The sequence below is a fragment of the Nicotiana tabacum genome, chromosome 8 (genome assembly GCF_000715075.1).
Source record: "Nicotiana tabacum cultivar K326 chromosome 8, ASM71507v2, whole genome shotgun sequence".
Taxonomy (NCBI): Eukaryota; Viridiplantae; Streptophyta; class Magnoliopsida; order Solanales; family Solanaceae; genus Nicotiana; species Nicotiana tabacum.
Window position 1 is genome coordinate 5,474,605 of NC_134087.1, and position 22,673 is coordinate 5,497,277.

At 38.7% G+C, this 22,673-nt stretch overlaps 1 protein-coding gene across 4 annotated transcripts; it reads left to right on the forward strand.

Annotated features, from left to right (window-relative positions):
- Positions 1 to 10,219: 10,219 nt before the first annotated feature.
- Positions 10,220 to 21,232, forward strand: LOC107777781 (serine/threonine protein phosphatase 2A 55 kDa regulatory subunit B beta isoform). 4 transcript variants are annotated; one of them, XM_016597914.2, is made up of 14 exons: positions 10,220 to 10,777; positions 15,264 to 15,367; positions 15,453 to 15,551; positions 15,839 to 15,958; positions 16,475 to 16,681; positions 17,365 to 17,456; positions 17,556 to 17,674; positions 17,817 to 17,940; positions 18,193 to 18,316; positions 19,682 to 19,750; positions 19,842 to 19,933; positions 20,026 to 20,103; positions 20,195 to 20,265; positions 20,387 to 21,232. In XM_016597914.2, the coding sequence occupies exons 1-14, from the start codon at positions 10,675 to 10,677 to the stop codon at positions 20,521 to 20,523; spliced, it is 1,539 nt and encodes a 512-aa protein (XP_016453400.1). In that variant the 5' UTR covers positions 10,220 to 10,674; the 3' UTR covers positions 20,524 to 21,232. The 4 variants fall into 4 exon arrangements, with proteins under 4 accessions (XP_016453400.1, XP_016453399.1, XP_016453401.1 ...); XM_016597913.2 differs by having other exon boundaries at positions 10,221 to 10,777; positions 16,475 to 16,684; XM_016597915.2 differs by having other exon boundaries at positions 10,221 to 10,777; positions 16,475 to 16,684; positions 20,198 to 20,265.
- The last annotated feature ends 1,441 nt before the right edge of the window (positions 21,233 to 22,673 follow it).

A 22,673-nucleotide genomic window follows, 5' to 3' on the forward strand; every position in this document is an offset into this window, starting at 1 on the left:
TTAAAGGGCACAGATTCATTTCTACAGTACAACAATTAGGCTAGCATGTATAATATAAGATCTATTACAGATTATTCAAAGAAGTAGAAGAAGAGAATGAAGGAAAATCCAGAAAAAAAACAAAACAACTTGTATTCAATCCGGCTTCAACTCGAAGTACATGTTCTTAGTCACTCGTTGACAATGATTTGAAGTAATACCTGGTAATGAACAAGGAAAACAAAAGATGTGAAGAATCAGCAACACGCAGTAGCAGAAATCAAGTTAGCCCAATAATGAAACAGTAACATAATCAACAAGTCAAGCCTCAGATTTTCAAACCTAAATTTTGATGTTCAAAAATCCAAATACACCATTTCTGCTGAACCCTTTCAAATCTGACTTCTCACAAGGGAATTAAAACTTGAAATTAAGCAGGAAACTTAACAATTCCAGTATTGTTTTTAAAAAAGGACTTCAGCCATTTTCAATTTTTGCAGATTTTTCTTTCTTCAAATCTTTTCAGCTCTCCAATCTCTTAGGTCTTTCCTATTTTTTCTTGAAAGGCAAGAAATGATGCCTTTATAGGCAAGCAAATTAGGGCAGACTTCAGATTGTGATTTTGCACTTTAGCCCTCTTTTAATTTTCATTTTTGCTCAGAAAACCTTAGTTTAAAATCAGATTTACCAACTAGCCCCCACCCCAGTTTCCTAGAAGCTTCCCCAGTCAGTTACAAAGAGATTCCCAAGCCTAGACTACCCAAATTACCCCCTGATGATCCTGTTATTACCCTTCTAACCAAACAGAGCCTGGGTCCAATTGACCCCAGTTAATGGGTCGAAATAAACCCAATTCAATTCTTTTTGGATTCAATTTTAGGTATCGATTGAAATCAATCAAAGACTCAACATTCTAAAAAGAAAATCTGGCCTTAGATTAACCAAGAGAAAGAGACACAGGAACTTTTAAACCAAAGCCCAAAACCCAAAAGAGAAAAAAGGAAAAAAGAAAATGACTCACCCTATTCTAAAAAAACAACCAGATAATTATGTTGACCAACAAATGGGTCGTGCATGCATAACAACAAACATGCTATGGAGAAGCAAAAACACAAACACAGAAACGAGATGAAGTAGGACGACTTTAAAAAACCAGAAAAATACACGAGAAGATCCAACAGAGATGTAAAGATACCAAACGGACTGGCCAAGCCTTGCAGCTCTTTCTCAAACCCTCGATTCCAACTGAAAAGGGCCTCAATCACATTTTCTCAGATGAAAACACATGACCAAGGTCCGTTTTGGTCTTAATCAACACCGAAGCTGCCACTTCTAGAGTTTGATATTTTTAGGTATCACTTTCAACTTAAGATTCGACGAGCTCGGGGCAGATTCGAAGGAAACTGGTTGTAGATTTGGTATGAGGGGATCATGGGGATTGTAGGATGTTAGTTTGGGGTTGTTTGGGAACCGCGCCGCCGGCGACAAATGGTAGAAACCAGGGCGGCATTGCTAGGGTTTCTATTGGGGACGATGAGTTTCTGGAAATGAGACGGGGGAAAAAGATTTAGACATTAATAGATTAATCAAACCCCACTTCCGGACCATTAGATCAGCAGGGATCAACGGTCCCGATCAAAAAAACAAAACGGCATCGTTTTGATCATGAAGGATGGACCGGGTATTAGGGGCGAGTTTTGGGCCGGGTAAAGGGTAATTTGGACGGGTCTAAGGGAAAATTAGTCTGGGCCTCGGGACATGGCCCGATTTGGCCTAAATTTTTTCCTTTTTTCATTATTTCCTTCTTTTCTTTTTTTTTTCTTTTTTTTCAATTCATTTTTTATTTAAAAATTCTTTTTCTTTTCCCAAAATTTAAAATTAAAAACTAAATTAAATCCTAAACCCAATTATCCTACCACATTAAATTAATTAACCCTAATAATTGTTACTACCAATAATTAAATACCAAATTAAAGGGAAAAACTACCAAAATTCAAAATTAAAACTAAAAGTGCAAATAAACTATTTTTGGGATTTTCCCATTAATTTTCTAATTAATCCTAAAAATGTAAAGTTAAACTTAAATGTAAATGCAATATATTTTTTATTTTTCACTAATTAAACAAAAAAATAAAAATGCATAGACAAATGCAAACAATTATCAGAAAATGCCACGAAAATCCCCAAAATTTCAAACACTGACAGAAATTATTTTGTTTTGAGTTTGTTGGAGTAATACATATAGGAAAAAAATTACGTGCTCACATGGGGTATGATTCTTGGTTTTGTTGATGTTTTTCGTATTTCGAGAGTTCGAGCAAGTTCGCATTATTATTACAGACCTGTTAGTGCCTTTGGACGGGGTCCCGAGTAGCTCGGTGAGTTTCGGACCCCTCGAAGCATTATGAAAGAAACCAGAAATGCCCAGTTCTGGTTTCCTTCTTCGCGAATGCGAAGGGACCATCGCGTTCACGTAGAAGGAGTTGGGGTTGGGGGGAAAATGTGCTACGCGTTCGCGATAGCTAGTCCGCATTCGCGAAGGTCTGGGGCCAGTGACCTTCGCGTTCGCGTGAGGTGACTCGCGTTCGTGTAGAGTAGCTAGGCTGGGTTGGGGGTCGCTTTGTTCTTCGCGTTCGCAAAGCAACCCTCGTGTTCGCGAAGGATAGGCCAAGCCAGCCTCCACGTTCGTGAGACCTTGGTCGCGTTCGTGATGAAGGGCCTTCAGGGGGCCTGAGCCATTTGCCTTCGCGAACGCGAGGCCTCTTTCGTGTTCGCGAAGAAGGAGGGCAGCATTTTTCGGGTCATTTATTACACTCTTGGGCGATTTCGACCTAACTTTGTGATGTAAGTAATTTCTACCTAATATGAGTTTAATATATAGTTTATGGGTAGATTAATATGTAAGTTCGTAAAAATCATGGGTTTAGAAGAAAACCTAAGTTTTTTATAAAAATAGAGTTTTACCACGAAAATGGTTATGGAACTTAATGAAAATTATATATTTATGTTTCTAAGGTTATGGATAATAACTTTCTTCGAAAATTTTCGGAATCCGAGCACGTGGGCCCGAGGGTGAATTTTAGGAATCTTGCATTTAGAGTTGGGAAATTACTTAAATAGTTGGGATATGAACTTTTAAGCCTATATTAATTAGTTTTTACACTATTTGGATAGTTTTGGATTATTTAGCACCAAATTGAGGGTTTAGGCAGAAGCTTGGACCGGAAAGTAGGTCTTGAAGCGAGGTAAATCTATTTTTTAACCTTGTAAGAGGGAAATTTCCCCATAGATGAACTTGATTAATTGTGGGTGAGGGGGGGAGGTCTATGTAGTATGAAGTGACGAGAGTCCGTATGTAGCTACTATTCTTGTTATGTCCGGGTAGTTCTAGGCTTACACCAAGCTTTGTGGATATCATTATGTGAACATATTTGTTGACGCAATGAATGGAACTAAGTTGAAAATTTCAAGATTTCAAAAGTTTCAAGTAAAATATTATTTTGAAAGAATTGAGAAAAATTACATTATATTTATATTTAACTGCGTCCCAAGTATATTTCGCGAGCGGGGTGACTGTTCCACTACTCTCATGGGAGCAGGCCGTTCGCCTTGGCAAGTTAATAGATGCATCTATGGTTCGCACCATTCGACATCGGCAATGCATAATTTACATTTTTATGTTGGATCGTGCCGAACATCCTCGGTGGATTTTGTGTGTGATAATAGAACTGGAAGCCCTTTTTATATTTGGTATAAATTTACTGTTCTAGAGATCATTTGTTTAAAATGAAAAGTCTTGGTTTCAATGACTCCCCAAGCCATGACCTATTTGATCCTTCAGAACCAGCTTCAGCATTGAGTAAAGAAAAGAATATATTGGGTTCTTAGATATGATGGAAGAACTGTACAGTTATTTCTTGTTATGAGTTTATTGTTAGCTCTGTGTATCATGCTTATTTAGAATCACACATTATTATTATTAAACTAGATACTTACTGGGTACATATTTTTATATACTCATGCTACACTTCTGTACTTAATTGTACAGGAAATAACCCTCACACTTGATTGTAGTGGCCTTAAAATACTCAAAAGGCCACTACAACACTCAAAAGAAATAACCCTCTTTTGATATTCCTACCTCACTACAATATCACCCACTCTCTATTTTCTCACAGACTATTTTCTTATACCCTGTCTGTGAAACCTCACTCTTTCTTTCTAACTCTCAGATATATTTTTCTTTTGAGATTGGTGTGTCGAGATGAGAGCTCAAGCTCTCCTTTTATAAGTAGAGCCTCACTCTCTCACGCCTACTACATTTGACATTTTCTACCTGCAGATCTACTATGCCTACCGAATTTGACAAATGCAAAAGATATGATGGCTGCCAACTTTGAAAACAATCAACAAGGAAGAAAAGTCTTCCTTAATTAATGGGATGGACCCCACAAATCTCCCCCTCCAGTCCCATTCACTTGAAGGAGGTAGCACCGGAGATTCTAGTTTGAGCGCATGCCCACAAGTTCTTTGCAAAGCTCGAAATTGTCTCTTGGTACTACCTTGGTTAACATATCCGCAGGATTTTCACTCGTGTGAATCTTTTTGGCCTGAAAAGATTCGTTTTCCACCTGCTCACGAATCCAATGATATCTCACATCTATATGCTTTGTTCTTGCATGGTACATGGAGTTCTTGCTCAAGTCTATTGTACTTTGACTATCACAATAGACAACATACTCCTTTTGATGCAATTCCAGCTCTTGAAGAAATCGCCTGAGCCATATCATCTCCTTGCCAGTTTCTGTAGAGGCAATGTACTCTGCTTGAATTGTTGAAAGTGCAACACACTTCTGCAACTTAGACTGCCATGATATAGCTCCCCTTGAAAATGTAAACAAATATCCAGTAGTGGATTTTCTGTTATCAATGTCACGTGCCATATCAGCATCTGTATAGACCTTCAAGATTGGATCAGATCTTCCAAAGCACAAACAATCTCCCGTGGTACCTCTCAGGTACCTAAGTATCCACTTGACTGCTTCCTAATGTTCCTTTCCAGGATTTTCAAGAAACCTGCTGACAACACTAACTGCATGAGCAATATCAAGTCTAGTGCATACCATTGCATACATCAAGCTTCCGACTGCTGAAGAATAAGGAACTCTAGCCATGTTCCCTTTCTCCTCCTCTGTTGTAGGACACATATTTTTGCTCAATTTTAGATGACTAGCAAGAGGTGTGTTGGCTGGCTTAGTATTCTTCATGTTGAAGCGTTCTAGTACACGTTCAATATACTTCTCCTGAGATAGCCACAACTTTCTACTTGTTCTCTCACTATCTTCATCCCTAGAATTTGTTGTGTTGGGCCCAAGTCCTTCATATCAAATGACTTGGACAAATCTTTCTTCAACTTTGCGATCAACCCCTCATCTTTTCCTACAATTAACATGTCATCCACATACAACAACAATATAATAAAGTTATTCTCAGAATATCTTTTGAAGTATACACATGGATCAGAATTGGTCTTTAGGTATGTTTGAATTTTCATGAATGAGTCAAACTTCATGTACCACTGCCTTGGTGTCTGCTTCAATCCATAAAGACTCTTATTCAATTTGCACACCATGTATTTCTTTTCAGCTACTTCAAATCCTTCTGGCTGCTCCATATAAATCTCCTCTTCCAAATCTTCATGAAGAAATGCAGTTTTCACATCCAACTGCTCCACTTCAAGATCTAGGCTAGCTACTAAGCTCAAAATTGTTCGAATTGAAGTCATTTTGACAACAAGTGAGAAAATTTTGTCAAAATCAATACCTTTCTTTTGTTCGAAGCCTTTAACCACCAATCGAGCTTTGTATCTGACCATCTTGCCATTTCCATCTTTTTTGAGTTTAAAGACTCATTTGCATTTGAGTGGTCTTTTACCCTTTGGAAGTTCAACCAGCTTGTGCATGCCATTTTTTTGTAGAGATTCCATCTCTTCTTGCATGGCTTTCATCCACTGGTTCTTTTCTGGATGGGACATCACCTCCTTAAGACTTTCTGGCTCCCCCTCATCACTGATGAGGACATACTCTATGGAAGGGTACCTGCATGACTCTACCCTTGGCCTATCTGATCTCCCTCAGAGGTTGAGGTTATTCTTCTTCCTGAGTGGGGTGCTCTACTTCCTCGACACCTTCATCAAGTTGCTCCCCCTACTCAATAACCTCACCAGGTTGCTCCCCCTGCTCGTCAACCTCGTCGGTCATACTTTCTACACTTGTGGGATTGTTAGAAGTAGAAGGAATAGTAACAAGGTTAGGACTTATACCATTCTTCGCCTTTTTTGACATATCAACAGCAGTTCCGACTTCGCTTTCTCGGAAGACTACATCTCTACTTCTGATGACCTTCTTCTTTGCAGGATCCAACAATCTGTACCCGAACTTTTCATCTCCATATCCGATAAATATGCAGGGAACAGATTTATCATCCAGCTTTGTTCTCTGCTCTTTTGGTACATGTGCAAAAACTCTGCAACCGAACACCTTCAGATGCGAGTAAGACACCTCCTTGCTGGTCCAAACTCTCTCTGGGATGTTAAATGCCAACGAAACTGATGGACTCCTATTGATCAGGTAATAGGCTGTCTGAACTGCTTCACCCCAGAATGACTTAGGCAGTTTAGCCATTCTGAGCATGCTTCTCACCTTCTCCACAATGGTGCGGTTCATCCTCTCGGCTACGCCATTGTGCTGTGGGGTTCTAGGAACTGTCTTTTCATGTCTGATACCATGACTTGAACAATACTCTTCAAATTCCCTTGAAGTGTACTCACCTCCATTGTCACTTCGGAGATGCTTTAGCTTTCAACTCGTCTCCCTTTCTACTAGAGCATGAAACTTCTGGAAAACTTAAAACACCTAATCTTTGGTTTTCAAAATATAAACCCATAATTTTCGTGAAGCATCATCAATAAAAGTAACAAAATATTTGTTACCGCCCATTGATTCAATTTCCATTAGGCCACAAACATCAGAATATACTAAATCAAGTATATTCAATTTTCTTTCAGACGATGTCTTAAATGAGACTCTATGCTGCTTACCAAATAAACAGTAGTCACAAGGTTTTACCGTTGTACCTTTGGCATAAGAAATGAGTGATTTCTTGGCAAGAATCTGCAATCCCTTCTCGCTCATATGGCCCATTCTTTTGTGCCACAAATCTGCAGAAATCTCATCTTGTGCCGCGTACAATTCACCTTGGCATATTTTTGCATTTGTCTTGTACAACGTGTCACGAGCAACTCCCTTTGCAATCACCAATGATCCCTTAGTGAGTCTCCACTTTTGATTTGCAAAATAGTTCTCGTATCCATCTCAGTCTAAAGCAATTCCCGAGATCGAGTTCATCCACAAATCAGGTACATGCCGCACATCCTTTAGATCCAATGTGCATCCGACATTTGTCTTGATACAAATATCACCAATCCCCGCAATCTTTGAGTAACTTGTGTTACCCATTCTCACTGTGCCGAAATCACCTACTACATATCTGCAAAAAAGATCTCTTACCGGTGTGGCATGGTAAGATGCCGTTGTGTCAACCACCCATTCCGACTCTGGACCTGACAGGTGCATGCATTCCTCTTCCTTATTTATAAAGAGGACAACATTATCATTGTTTTGCACCATGGCGGCTGTGTTGTCGTCATTCTTCTGGCCACTGGTTTTACCTTTGCCCTTCCTTGGATTTGGGCATTCTCTTTTGAAGTGACCTGGTTGATCACAGTTGTAGCAATTTCTGGATCTTGATTTGGATCGGTTCTTTGACTTCCCACGAGCTTTGGATCTACCATAATTGCTCAAACTCCTTTGATAACTCCTGAATCTACCTTCTGTAATGAGAGTCTGTCCTTGATTTTTAGGCTTCTTTCTCATCTTCTCATTGAGTAGAAGAGTCGATGTGACATCTTTCAACTCAATAGTAGTCTTACCGTGCAGGATGGTTGTTGCCAAATTATCGTACAAAGATGGCAACGAGTTCAATAGCAAGATGGCTTTATCTTCTTCCTCGATTTTCACTCCGAGGTTGGCAAGCTGTGTGATTAGCCCGTTAAACACATTTAAATGTGACAAAAAATTCGTACCTTCACCCATGTGTAGGGCGTATAACTGCTTCTTCAGGTACAATTTATTTGTCAGCATTTTGGACATGTATAGACTTTCCAACCTTGTCCAAATTACACGTGCAGTGTCTTCATCAATGATGTTATTTACCACATTATCTGATAAGTGCAACCTGATTGCACTAGCAGCTCTTTCATCCAAGTCAGCCTAATCCTCAGCTTTCATGGTATTATGCTTTTTGGCATCAACATCTAGTACCTTGTGTAATCCTTGTTGAATGAGCAGATCCCTCGTTCTTCTTTGCCATGTTGAGAAACAGTTATCTCCGTTGAATTTTGCTACCTCGTACTTTACTCCGGACATTTTTATTTTTCACCGAGTATAATACTACCGACAGTGAATAGCAGAGGCACTTTCTTGTCACACAGAACTCCAAATGCTAACCTCCATTTCGTCCACCCCACCTCTATACGGTGTGTGACATCCTCGTCGATCTCTCCACTCTCATGGATAACTGACTTAAGGTACTTAAAACTGCCTATCTTGGAAATGCCCTGCGATCCAAGCCTCTCGTCCATGCCCTCTTCCCTCGGCTCGGCACTGAACTTACACTTAAGGTATTCCGTCTTTGTTCTGCTCAACTTGAAACCCTTTGATTCAAGGGCCTGTCTCCAAACCTCCAGCCTCTCGTTAACCCCACTCCACGTCTCGTCAATCAAAACAATGTCATCAGCTAATAACATACACCATGACACCTCTCCTTGAACATGGTGTGGCAGTGCATCCATCACCAGAGCAAACAAGAATGGGCTGAGCGCAGATCCTTGGTGTAACCCCATAACAACCGAAAAATGATAGGAGTCGCCTCCCACTGTCCTAACCCGAGTTTTAGCTCCATCATACATGTCCTTAATCGCCCTAATGTAAGCAACCGGCACACCTTTAGCCTCTAGGCATCTCCAAAGAACCTCTAGGAACATTGTCATATGCTTTCTCTAGATCAATAAACACTATGTGCAGATCCTTCTTCCTATCCCTGTACTGTTCTACCAACCTCCTAATAAGGTAGATAGCTTCCGTAGTAGAACGACCCGACATGAACCCGAACTGGTTGTCTGATACAGACACCGTCCTCCTCACCCTCGCTTCTACTATCCTCTCATACACTTTCATGGTATGACTAAATAGTTTGATACCCCTATAATTGTTGCAACTCTAGATGTCACCTTTGTTCTTGTACAACAGAACCACTGTACTCCACCTCCACTCGTCCGACATCCTCTTCGTCCTGAAAATAACATTAAATAACCCTGTCAGCCACTCCAGACCTGCTCAACCCATACACCTCCAAAATTCTACCGGAATCTCGTCAGGCCTGGTAGCTCTGCCCCTGCTCATCTTTCGCATAGCTCCCACGACCTCCCCAACCTTGATGCGCCTACAATACCCAAAATCGCAGTGGCTCTCGGAACGCCCCAACTCGCCTAACACAATATCCTGGTTCCCTTCTTCATTTAGAAGTTTGGCCCCTAGATCCTCGTACATACGACTAAAAGCCGTTGTTTTAGCCTCGGTGACCGCCATCTTCGCCTCCTTCCTAGCTACTTTATACCTCTCCCTGTTCGCACTCCTCTCAGCCTCGCATGCGCTACCTACTAACTTCAGGTACGCCGCCTTCTTCTCTTCCACTTTACCTTGGACCACTTCATTCCACCACCAGTCGATTTTGTGCCCGCCAGCTAAACTCTTTGAGACTCCTAACACCTCTCTCGCTGCCTCCCGTATAATACTTTTTAAAATTAATATAAAAAATAGTTTATATAAACTTTTAACAACCTTTCTAATTTTTTTCTAAAATATAATTTTCGAGAAGTTTTTACATCTTAATAACTTAATATAATAAATATATAAATGTATATACCAATCGCTGGTTCATTTTACATGTTGATAGAATTGATGAAAAATACTTGCTCCTTTTTATATACATTTAAAAAGAATATTTTCTTAATTTTAATATTGTAAGTGGCGATGAAGGCCCATTTCCTCATCATTATTTGGCATATATACATGAAATTAGTAGATACATTATTTATTACATAAAGTATAGTAAATTGATCTACAGTATATGTTTTTATTTCAATTTACTACTGGAACTAGAATAGATCCGCCACTGATTGTTGTCTTTTGACTCGACGATATCAGATGAGAGAGCAAGTTTGGAGCAGGGCTTATAAGTTCCTAGAGAGAGAGAACCACTGACCTTAATTCTCAGAATCCGTTATTCTCCGTCGAGAGAGACAGAGAGAGAGAGGGAGAGAGGGAGAGAGATACAGAGAGAAGTGATATGCTGTGAGAATCTCAATCTGTGTTATTTGGACTTGTTGTAATAGTTGATTCGGAATCCGACATTGAAGTTAGGATCTTCAGACGACGGAAATTCCAAATACCTAATTTGATGAAGTGATTATTATTCTATTAGTTGTCGTCGTCACTTGATTCTAGATTTTCAATTTGGATCCTCGCTTCTTTTTTTTACTTGATTTTGAGGCTGTTGATTTATCGGGGGGAAAAGATGAACGGTGGTGATGTTGCAACAGAAGCTCCGGCACCGCCGTTAGAGTGGAAATTCTCTCAGGTCTTTGGTGAGCGTGCGGCCGGCGAAGAAGTTCAGGAAGGTAAACTACTTTATCATCTCACTCTTTACTCTATGGATCCACACTTGTGTTGAATTAGGTTTTGCTATCTGCTATTTGGTTGTTAATTGCTCGAATAATTACTATTTCATTATTGACCAGTAGAGAAAAATCTGTTTGATTTGATCATGGATTTGATGGTGTGATTTTGCATGCGGTGTTTAACCAATATACCTCATATGAACAGTCTATTAATGAACTAACCAAGTTCAGTCCTTTGAAGCTATATTTCATTTTAGAAAAATATTGGAGATCCTTGAACTCGTGTCTTGATGTCTCTTGTGTTTGACTGGCGAATCAGTACTCGTTATTGATTTACTGAAGGACTATGGAGCTGTAATTACTTTGACTTCATTTGCAAGAGTGGTGAGTTGGTGGTTTGGGTCATGTATTATTACCTTACTGTTTAAGTGCGTTGAGCTATTATACTTAAAATTTCAAGCATAAGGGCGTAAATTTCTAGTGAAAGTTGTGGATTTGCCACATGTGCATTTGTGTGACAGGGTGGTTCCGTATTGAGACACTAACTTAGAATAGTCGCTAGCCCAAAAAAATAGCCGGCAAATGTATATATTACACATAATTAGTGTGTAATATATGTATATTGGCTAGGGGCTGTACCGAGTGGACACATTTGTAGCTTCCCCTTCCGTATTTCGCCTCTAGGTATTGTCTACCTGCCCGCAATGTCAGTTTTAGGTACATGTACCCCATTGCTTAAGGTTGTTCAAGTTTTTCTTGATTCAGTCAGTGACCACTTGTCATGTTATTTTCATTCCACTTTTGTGATGTGAATATAGTAGTGAAGTTGTAGTACATATACTAGTAAGTTTCTTGAGATTGCAGGGCATGTTTCAGTACGACAGGCTGCTCAGAGAGCAATTTATATTGGGGTATTGGCGGAGATGGTCAAGGTAGAGACAATACCTTTCTTGTGTTTTGGAAATATTGGACGTTGCTCATGGGGCTTGTCGGCTTGAATCCAGCCAAGTGTTTAACTGCACATGATTAATGGAGACTGTCCCAGAGAGAAGATTTTGGTTCAAGATTGTTCTTCTATTAGAAGTTGTCCATTTTACATAGTTCCAAATTTGTTTGACGAAAGTTTGTTTCACCATTGTTGGGCTTCCAGAAAGTAGTCTGCATCCGCTCTTTTTTTGGGGTTTCATGATGCTATGTCATTGGACACTTGATGTGTGATAAAGTTGTTTATTGTGAATTTTATCGACAGCTCCTCGACAAAGTTCATCGTATTTTCCATCTGCTGAGTGTTCTAACCCTCTGCAGCTCCTAGCCTTGTGCTTTAGCTTCCTCTTTTATAACTATCCTGATTTTCTTGCCCAAAGTTTTATTTTTTTGGATAAGTGAAATTTTATTGGTTGCACCAAGAAAGTGCTAGTATGTACGTCAAAGATTTCTAACCCCCTTAATAAAGAAGGGATTCCACAAAGCCGACAAAAGTATTTACGTCGCAGTCAATCTTGAGCTTACACTAAGAATACAGAAAATGTAAGGCTCTAAACATAACAAGTGTATTGAGGAGTTTTTGTTTTCAAAACACCTATTTTTTTTTAAAAAAAATATAACAAAGAGGGACAGTGTTCCAAAAGTCTTTGAGATGCTTCTTTGTTCTCTGCCCATTCAGCTGTGTACAGCTTCTTTCAGTATTTCTGGATGTACTTATTGTATCCAAAACACATTAAGGAACAAGGTCCATACTTCCCATGCGTGCTAACCATGCAAGAAAAGATGAGCGGGAGATTCACTGTTGGCTTCACATAGAAAACACCTATTGCATAGCTGAAAATTTCTATTCGTAAATTTTCCTGTGTTAGGCATGCTTCCTGTAGTGCCAGCCAGTCAAAGCAAACTGCTCTTGGGTATGCTTTTGTCTTCCACACTGCTTTCCAAGGCCATATCTCCTACCCGCTGGAGATTTCAGCTGGTTATAGCAAGATTTTACGGTGAACTTTCTTTTTCTGTCTTCTTCCCATGGTAGAGAATCATGAATGTCTGGGTGTATTCAAACTCCCTCTACTCTGAATAATAGTTGTCCAAAATCCAAAGTTTTCTACTTCCCAACCGATTTTTTTTACCTTAATCCAAAATTCCAATCTTCATTACTCCAGCACACGGAAATTGTTGCATCTTGCTTTGGCTTCATACCAAAAAAAATTCATGAAAGTTCTGCTTCAAGGGAGATTAAATCCAACCAAGGATCCCGCCATATTCTGGTTTTAAGCCATCTCCTACAACAGTAAACCATTGATGCTCTTCCAGAGAGATACACCATATGCCCTGTAGCTTGTTTAGTTCTTGCTCAGAAGTTTATTGATGTCTGAGAAGTATGTTTGACGACCTTTGGTATAGCTTAGTTCATTGTGCCAGTTAAATGATTACTGAAGTACCTGTCAGTATAAAAACATAATAGGTGGAAGTATTGGCAGGTTAGATTGACTGGAAACATTTTCATAATTTGCACGATTTGGCACCAAATGTTTCTCTTACAGAAGTTATATCCAGATTCGGAGTTTCTTTCTGACTTTATTCAGCCCTTGGGTTATTTTTTGTAGAGATGGAGTGTCGTTGAAATCCATTTGCTCTAAATAGAAACCACAGTGAAACTCCTTCGTTGTCTTGCTTTTTTAGGCTTGACTTTTCGTTCCTCATGGTTTATTGCAGTGGTGGAGCCAAAAATCCTAACAAGGGGATTCAAAAACTAAAAGAATACCATGCCTAGGATTCAACTTGTTACCTAAAGCAAATTTTTAACCCCGTTACCACTAAATTTAAAGTTTCCATCATGTCAAGGGGATTTTAAAACTTATATATGCACAAAAGAATTTGTTTTTACCCTATTTGTGCAGTATAATTTTCCAATGAAGGGGATTCTATTGACCCCCTTTCATTGAATTGGTCAAGCATGCAGAATGTGCACACAAGACGAAAACAAGCGCTGAATGATAGACTGTTGATCATTGAAGTTTGCCGAAGTAGGAGTGCTTAAAGCCAACACCTGTAGTTACAGAAGTCCTACGTTATGGAGCTAGTTTGCTTGACTCATGGCGGTCTTCTTATTCTGACTAAAGTCATCTGCATCTAAATAGTGGATGCAGAAAAACTTATTTTATGTTTCAAGCTCTTTACAAATCCATGGCAGTACCAAATTCACTATGTTTATTGGCAGTTATGCCCTGTTTTAAATAGACGAGTTGCATTAGATCAATAGTAATCCTGCTTAAGGAAAGTGCTGGCTGAGATTTTATTATGTGTTTTAAATAACTTATCTCTTCCTTTTTCTAATTATGTTAGCATGGTTGAGACTTTGATTTTCTTTTCTTCCGGTGCTTCTAAAAGCGAAAGCGCAAAGAATGATAACCCCTCGTTTGAACTGAAGCAGACAGCGAAAAGTGAAGCACACTTTTGAACTGAAGCAAACGAATTATGAAAATTTTAAAAAATTCCAAATTGGAATTTAGTGATCCTACTATAATAATGAAATTGCAATAAAAATACTTACTTAAGCATTCAATTTACGATAATGTTGATATTAATACAACTCCTCAAAGTTGAGTTTCAAATAATTAAAAGCTTCTCATTAGGATCACTTGACACATTATTGTTTGAAGCGCACCCTTCTCTGAAGCGCGTGGCGTCGCCGTGAAATGATAACCACATGTTTGCATCCTTTCGTTGCTTTGAGCAACTAAGGGGGGGCTTTTAATAACACTGCCTTCTTCAATAGCTGTTCTAATAATTCCTCTAAATGTTCCTTATTCTTTTATAAGGAAAACAAAAGGCTCGTCCTTCGGAGCTTTCTTTGAATGATGCATATGAGTCAGTTCATTTATTGTAGGTTTTGTACAGTAACCTATCAAAGAAAAATGTAGGCTTTGTACAGTTCACGTCAACGCTGCACATTATCATGATGTGGGGGTATCCAGAAAGAAGAACACCGTGACTAGTGAATTTGCTGCCAGTAGCATTCTGTGTTGCGTGAAATTTATTTCATGGTTGCATTCATGTGAGTTCATTTAATGTATGATTTTACAGTTTAGGATAATGCAGCATTTATGCTGATATGGCAACATCCAGAATGAAAAGAAAGGAACAGAGAGAATGTCTCTCAATATTGTGCATGGATTCGTCTTAATAATGCCCAGCTTGTTCTTTGGTGTATAACATAGTTTAAATAGTAGTTTTAGGCAGTTCGTGTTACCTGAAGGTAGTTGCTGGTGGTTTACTGTCAGACTTATGTATAAGACACGTAGATGAACCTTTCTAGGAAACAACAGAATTGAATATCTTGCAATAGATTTCACGTATGGAATAATGGCGCTGATTCTTTCTGCAGTTGCACAACTTTCTCAAATAGTAGGACAATATTTACCATGCTCACGGTGTTTAGACATTTTGGACACTCTTTTCTTTCTGTCTCATGATTTGTTTTCTTGTCTTTGTTTTGCAGTTGATATCATCTCAGCAATTGAGTTTGACAAAACTGGCGACCATCTTGCCACTGGGGATCGAGGGGGTAGGGTGGTATTATTTGAAAGGACCGATACAAAGGAGGTTGTTCTTCAATCTTGTAGTTATTCAGAATTTGGAGGTTCTTTTGATTGATCAGTCTTTTCCTTGCGCTTATTTTTTTGTTTAGCATGCTGGAAGCCGAAGAGAATTAGAGAGAATGGACTATCCAGTCACCCGGCATCCAGAGTTCCGCTACAAGACAGAATTTCAAAGCCACGAGCCTGAGGTACGCGACTCATCTCTGTTTCTAACCTTCTTTCATGGTGTAATTTCTCTCTTAGGAACTCTTGTGTCATGTACTTGCCTGAGAAACAATATTTGAAAGAGCTTCAGAGAAACATTACCTTATTGTTTCTATGTCCTGGAAATAGATGGATGTTTTACCATTTGAGCCACTACTTTCTTGTGTCTATGGTGGACTACTGACTTTTAGTTTTCACTCTTCATGTGCTCTTAGTTCCTTCTTTTTGCCGCTTCAAGTAGAATTCTTATGCTCTCATCTACATCATTCAGTTTGATTATCTGAAGAGTTTGGAGATTGAGGAGAAGATCAACAAGATCCGGTGGTGCCATATGCCTAATGGCGCTCTCTTTCTTTTGTCTACTAATGACAAAACTATAAAGTTCTGGAAGGCAAGTTATTTCATCCGATTTGCTTCTCTGTGATTCTATGTGGTAGTACATGCAGAGTAGGTTTTTGATACCCCTATCAAGTAAAATGAAAATGTTTATTTCGTATTTACTTTTCCGAGGCTTAAGCTACAGTAAGTTTTGTGGGAGAGGGATACTAATAGCAATTTCAAGTGTGTAGCCTGGTATGTCTTCATCTTCATTCATATTCATGGTAGTACTAGAAATTGTTGTATTAGGAAGAGGGTGAGAAAGTTATTCAGTGTGGTGGGATGGGATGCCTGGGAAAAGTGATATCTAGTTGAATTGAGAAATTGTCTGATGTGCTGTTGCCTCTTATAATTCGTACATCGGCTATCAACCAACCCTTCTTCCATTCTTGTGGAATGCATATGTTGAGATACTATGCATTTTTTGACAAGCTACTGTTTAAGCACCTCGGTCTTCTTGTGACTGTCTATGTTGGCTGCCTAGAACATCCTAATTTGCTTCCTAATTATCTTTTCCTGAATTTTTCAGGTCGAAGAGAAGAAAGTCAAGAAAATATCCAACTTAAATATTGACCCTTCCAGAGCTATTGCAAATGGCAGCATGCCCAGTTCAAGTGTTTCTTCCAGTCAAAAAAAGTATCTTGCAAATGGGTGCTACACAGATGGATCTTCCGACTGTCTAAGCAATGATTTTTCGTTTCCACCTGGGGGTCTTCCTGCATTACATTTACCTGTGGTAGTTGTACTTAAGATATATATGCAACTTCCTATCTTGTACTACATATATATGTCAAGTTTTTCTATGTGTATTGGTTTTTTAACCTCTCAAGTATGTACATTAGTTCTCTTAAGTATGCCCAGCATTTACCTATAAAAACAATGATGTCCATGGGTATAAAGTTACATCTAATTGTCGGAAATAAAATAGTGTAGAAAAAGGAATATAATTCAGGAGTTGATAGTCTGAGCTGAACTGCATATATGATATTTGTTAGTCCGGGTTATTGGGGAAGTCTGTTTTGATGACTGTGCATACTATTCCAAAACATCTGTTAAGGTCTATAGTTTTGGTTAATGTTCATCCATGTATTGGTGCAAAGTGTAACAAGAAGCCAGAAACATATCTGTATTTCACATTTTAGTACATTCCGCATTGGTCCTTTTAGTATTTACTAATTCTACGTACAATCTGCATATGTGCTGGGCCAACACATAGGTGCTTTATCCTCTACTTCTCAGGCTGGGTAACCGAAAACCTTTATGCCTTTGTTCTTCCTTAAATCTTTCCTCAACTTGCTAAAGGAATTTCCATGTGGCTTTAGCTCACGTCCCCTCTGACAAATGTTGTTTGTTGAAATTTATTTGAACGTCTTTTTTTTCTTTCATCTGCTTCTGAAAGCTTTGGAATCTGAATTGCAGGTTTCAAGCAGTGAGAGCAGCGTTGCTGCTAAATGTAGAAGAGTATATGCCCATGCACATGACTATCATATAAATTCTATCTCAAATAACTGGTGAAGATCCATTCTATAATTGGAAATCTGATTTACTATGTATGCCTTCTATTTGTTAGAACTTATCGTAATTTCTGTCCTTTTCTTTCTTCCACTTAGTGATGGGGAAACATTTATATCAGCTGATGATCTCCGGATAAACCTTTGGAACTTGCAAATAAGCAATCAAAGTTTCAATATTGTTGATGTCAAGCCAGCAAATATGGAAGATCTAACTGGTGAATTTTTGATGTGTTGATCTCAACTTCCATTTTGTTGTGGGCACTTCAAATACATGATAGTTTTAATTTTTATTTTTAATTTTTCAGAAATGCTTGTTTCAATGAATGCTCATATTTGTTTAGATGTTTGTTATTGCAGAGGTGATAACTTCAGCTGAATTTCACCCTACTCACTGTAACATGTTGGCTTATAGTAGTTCAAAAGGATCAATCCGTCTGGTAGATTTGCGGCAATCAGCATTGTGCGACTCCCATTCTAAATTGTGAGTATCACATTATTTAAGTTGTAGTCCTTTGCTGGTAGGTGTTTGCTTATCCTCTCTATGTCAAAACAAGATATCACCTGCGCAAAAGAATTCTACAAGAGAGCTAGTTTCTTACCAGTATAGCCCCTGGAAAGCCTTTTTTCAAAAAAGTATAGGGCCCCTGGAAAGATATTCTTCAAAAGATAAATATTTTAAAATTACTTTCTCATAGCTTTATTAAGTTGAAATGTTGGTTACTCATATATGCAGGTTTGAAGAAAAGGAAGCTCCTGGCTCAAGATCCTTTTTTACCGAGATAATTGCTTCAATTTCAGATATAAAATTTGCGAAGGCTGGAAGATACATACTTAGTCGTGACTATATGACCCTTAAGGTTGGTTTTTCTCTCCCTTTATTTTCTCTAGCTCTTCATCTTTTCAGTTGACTGATGTGAGAGATGCGCAATGTAATTGCCTTGTGTATTATATGCTTGACTCTGTAAGTACTCTCTGATATGTAAATGGGGTGCATAAGGAAAACAGAGTTCTGATAAGTCCGGAGGTAACATAAGCATGGTCCATGGGCATCTCTTAGTCACGTTCCTGGTAATTGGTTTAGAACAAGTTTAATAAATGAGCTGTGGCACACTCTTTACTGCCGGAATGGCGGAATCTGACTTAAATTGCCAGCATACCAACTTACCCCCCCCCCCCCCCCCAAACACACACAAAAAAACCATGGTAGTAAACATTATGAGTGCATTTGGAGTTTTCGTTGGTGCACTATTTAGAAGAATTTCTGGGCTTTCTGGAAGATTGAACTATGTGCATGGCGCTGTAAGTAAAAGTATTTTTTCACAAAATAGTACCAAGTGGGTACTGCAAAGGTTTACAAGATGTTACAGCTATTCTTCACTTTCAAAAAAGAGTTAAAAATAGATTCTTTATAGCTTTTACATAATTCTTTGTTACACAACAATATGAAACCCCGAGATATATTTCAAGCTGTATATTCCCTCTGATACCCCTTCGGAGTTTTTTTTTCCTTCCACAGCAACCACAAAATGCTTAGATTAGCTGTCTTGGAAAACGCCTTAACACTCTTTATGAACTAGAGAGCCTCTCCAATTGCAAAGATAGTCACTCACAGTTCTTCTGATTGGCCAGATGGAAACGTCGTGTTTCATCAGTTCATCGGTCACGTCAGATGCAAAAACAAATAATTGACAGATTCTTCAATTCTTTCACGCACGAATCACTTATTACACCAATTTTGCCCCCTGTTCTCTTGTCATTGTCGTCTATAATTGATACGCATGCTGCTTTAATCCTTGTGTTTCCCTGTGGAAAGCTTTTGCAGTTGAATTTTTCCCAAGGCTAAGTCTCGTCTTTCAAAAATCTTAATTACAAACAAAACCTCTTGGTTTCATTAGGTTTCGCTATGTTTGCATCTTATGTTTGTGAGTCTGCAAAACGTTTTCAAGAACTTAAAAAGGTGCAGATACTACATTTTCTTTATCCTTTCTAGTTCCTGGCAAGAATGTGCGCGGTATACCATAAGAGTAACTATTATATTCAGGTTCCTGCTAGATCTACTTTCTTTCAGCTTTATGTTAGTGGACGTCCTCGTCAATAAAAGAAAGAATGAGAAGAAGCGAGATCTTTATCATTGATCCTTTTTTCCTGATGAGGTGATCCTAGCCTAAGTATATGGAAGAAAAGATTGTTCCGTTTTTACTGAAACTCACCTTGCCTTGCAGCTTTGGGATATAAATATGGATTCTGGTCCAGTTTCAACTTTTCAGGTTCATGAATATTTGAGACCAAAGGTGAATTTCTTTCTCCCAAAATTAGGTGCTTGTGCTTGGTTAGTTTCTATTTGCGTCTGGGCTGATTAGTAATTATTATGTTGCTCTGCAGTTATGTGATTTATACGAGAATGATTCCATCTTTGATAAATTCGAATGTTGCCTTAGCGGTGACGGTTTGCGAGTAGCAACTGGATCTTATAGGTGTGTAGACTTATTTTTTCAGTTTTTATTTTCTTTCCTTTTATTTCTCCACCACGGTGATGTATTACTCAACATAATTTATGCGATTTCAGCAACCTTTTCCGTGTGTTTGGTTGTGCTGCGGGGAACACGGAAGCAACTACATTAGAAGCAAGCAAAAACCCCATGAGGTACCTGTATTAAAAGTTTCTTCGGCATGTATACTTATTTGGATATATCGTAATGTCATGGCTTTTGATGACTTTGATTATTCTCCTTTAGAAGACAAGTCCAGACCCCTTCGAGGCCTTCCAGATCCTTGAGCAGCAGTATAACGCGTGTTGTCAGGAGAGGTATGCTTTTCTAGATGCAGATATATAGTTTCTCATATATCTCAGTATATATGTTATCTATATTTGAATTTTTGCCCCAACAGTTTGAAATAAATTTGAATTTTTATGATATGCATTCCAGGAGCAGAAAGTCCAGCAGTTGATGCTAATGGAAACTCATTTGATTTCACAACCAAACTGCTCCATCTCGCATGGCATCCATCTGAAAATTCAATTGCATGTGCTGCTGCAAACAGCTTGTATATGTACTATGCATAAAATGAGGTTGCAGTTTCCTGGAGTTGCTTTTTCAGAAGGCTTTATTTCGAATCAACTTGAGGTTCTGCCATTTCGCACTTCCAGAATCAATGCCGACGTATATTACATGCTCTTAATGTTAAGGTCCACTGCTCAAAGAATGGACAATCTAGCAACTTATTTGTCAATAGCCATGCATTCTTGCTCTCTTCTTCCCATTTTCTGCTTCACCCTTCTCTAAATTTCCTATTCATTGGGTTGACATCAGGAGAGATCTCATTGTAGTTCCCCCACAAGCAAAACTGATGGATGTGAAAAAATTGTCACTAGATCTTAGGTAAATGCAGTTTTGCTCGAAATCTTGCTGGAAAGGACCTGCTGGCTAACTTGCAGAGCGTTAAACTAACTTTATTGGATAGAATTATTTTTTGTAGGATAATTTAATGGCTTTTTGTTATAGGTTATTGACTAAAGTAGTTCTCTTTTTCTTTTTTCTTTTTTTTTCCTGTAAAAGAAGTTCAAGGGCACTGGCATTTATTTCCCTGTATTTTTTTCTTTGGTAAAGCGAAGCTGGCACTGCCAACTTTTCTATTAGGTTACTTGTGCATTTTATTAGGTTGAGGTTGGTGCTTTTTTTTTTGGTACTTTTATTCTGCTGCTGGAGCCATGTAATGGAACTAAACCTGCATGATCTAGCTAACATTTTTCACACTGCTGTGTATGGCAACCATATAACGCTTCCCCACAGCTGGATGCCTCATCTTCTCTCTGAAAACGATACCATTGTACTACTCCCTTATGCTAACATTCTTTAATGCATAAGGAGAGGCCATTGTGGTTCTCCTGCAAGCAGTTCTTCGGTCGTCAGTGAAGATTTAGGTTACTTGTGCTTATGATGGTTAATGTCTTGTGTGCACGCATGTTTGTCCTCGTAGGAAGAGCAACAGAGAATTTTGACTTGTTCTTTCTTGATATGGCTATTCTTATAAATATGTTGGCACAATGTGATTGAGATAAGTGATGATATCTGCGTTCTTTATGGAATGAAATTACGTGTGACTGAGTAGCAGCATACTATATATAGCTGATGCAGAGAAAAAAGTTGATCAACATGTTTCCTTGTGAATAGATGGATCACTTCGGCTGGGAGGGTGGTGGATAATTTCTTGGTAAGTTTCTCCATCTCGTCCAAACGGACCCTAGTTAGGCTCTGCTCATTTCTGTGCTGGTTTCAGACGACAGAGATGAAGCAAACACACGTTGGAAAAGAATCCCAAGCGGATCAGCGTGCAAGTACAACAACAACAATCCAGTATAATCCCATTTAGAGGCTGTTTCCAAATAGACCCTCCAAGAACTTCTCACCTTGCTCTTGGGGAGACTCAAACTCACAACCTCTTGATTGGAAGTGGAGTTAGCTTACCATCAGAGCAATCCCTCTTGTCGATCAGCGTGCAAGCATTTTGTCAGAAATGATTTCATTCATGGTTGTGGACTTGTGCAAATTGGCCAAGGCAACGCTAATTGAGGCGTGTTCCATGCGGATTTGAAACTGACCCTTGACATGACCGCTGCACTCCATTATTTCTCACTTTCTTCTTCTTGGCATACACATTTATTAACAAGTAAAAAGGCAGCTCGGCGTACTAAGCGTTAGATCACAAGAGTCTATTTTATGCAGCCTTATCCTGTATTTCTGCAAAATGTTTTCACGGCTTTGTGTCCTTCTGGTTGCATGGCAACAACTTTACCAGTTACGCTAAAGCTATATTTAACAAGTAATTCAACGCAATTTAATTTAATGAGTTTGACCTTTAAGACTTTTAGTATTTAACTTATTATATTTTTAAATTATGAGTTCAGATTTAATATTTGTCGACATTTAGTGAAATTTCACATGAATCCATTATCCAAAGGTTAGATCTGCCCATAGCTCAATCTTTGTACGACAAAATGACACAAACGATGACGAACATATTTTCAAGATGCCCTTTGTATTTTCTCCCCTTCCTAGAAGGATTATTCATTGAATATTAAGCACAATGCTTTACGCATGTTAATCACCCCTATTTTTGCCATCCCCTCCAAATTTTGATGCTTGAATTGATGTCAATCGATCAATCAATGACATCTCAATTTTAAATTAATTATTTTTTTATACTTATGTGAGT

Bases quoted from the DNA above. Each gene is read 5' to 3' on its own strand.
- LOC107777781 (XM_016597913.2), top strand. From the start codon at position 10,675: ATGAACGGTGGTGATGTTGCAACAGAAGCTCCGGCACCGCCGTTAGAG. The intron at 10,778-15,263 runs GTAAACTACTTT...TTTGTTTTGCAG, and splicing joins CGGCGAAGAAGTTCAGGAAG to TTGATATCATCTCAGCAATT. The intron at 17,941-18,192 runs GTGAGTATCACA...TCATATATGCAG, and splicing joins TGCGACTCCCATTCTAAATT to GTTTGAAGAAAAGGAAGCTC.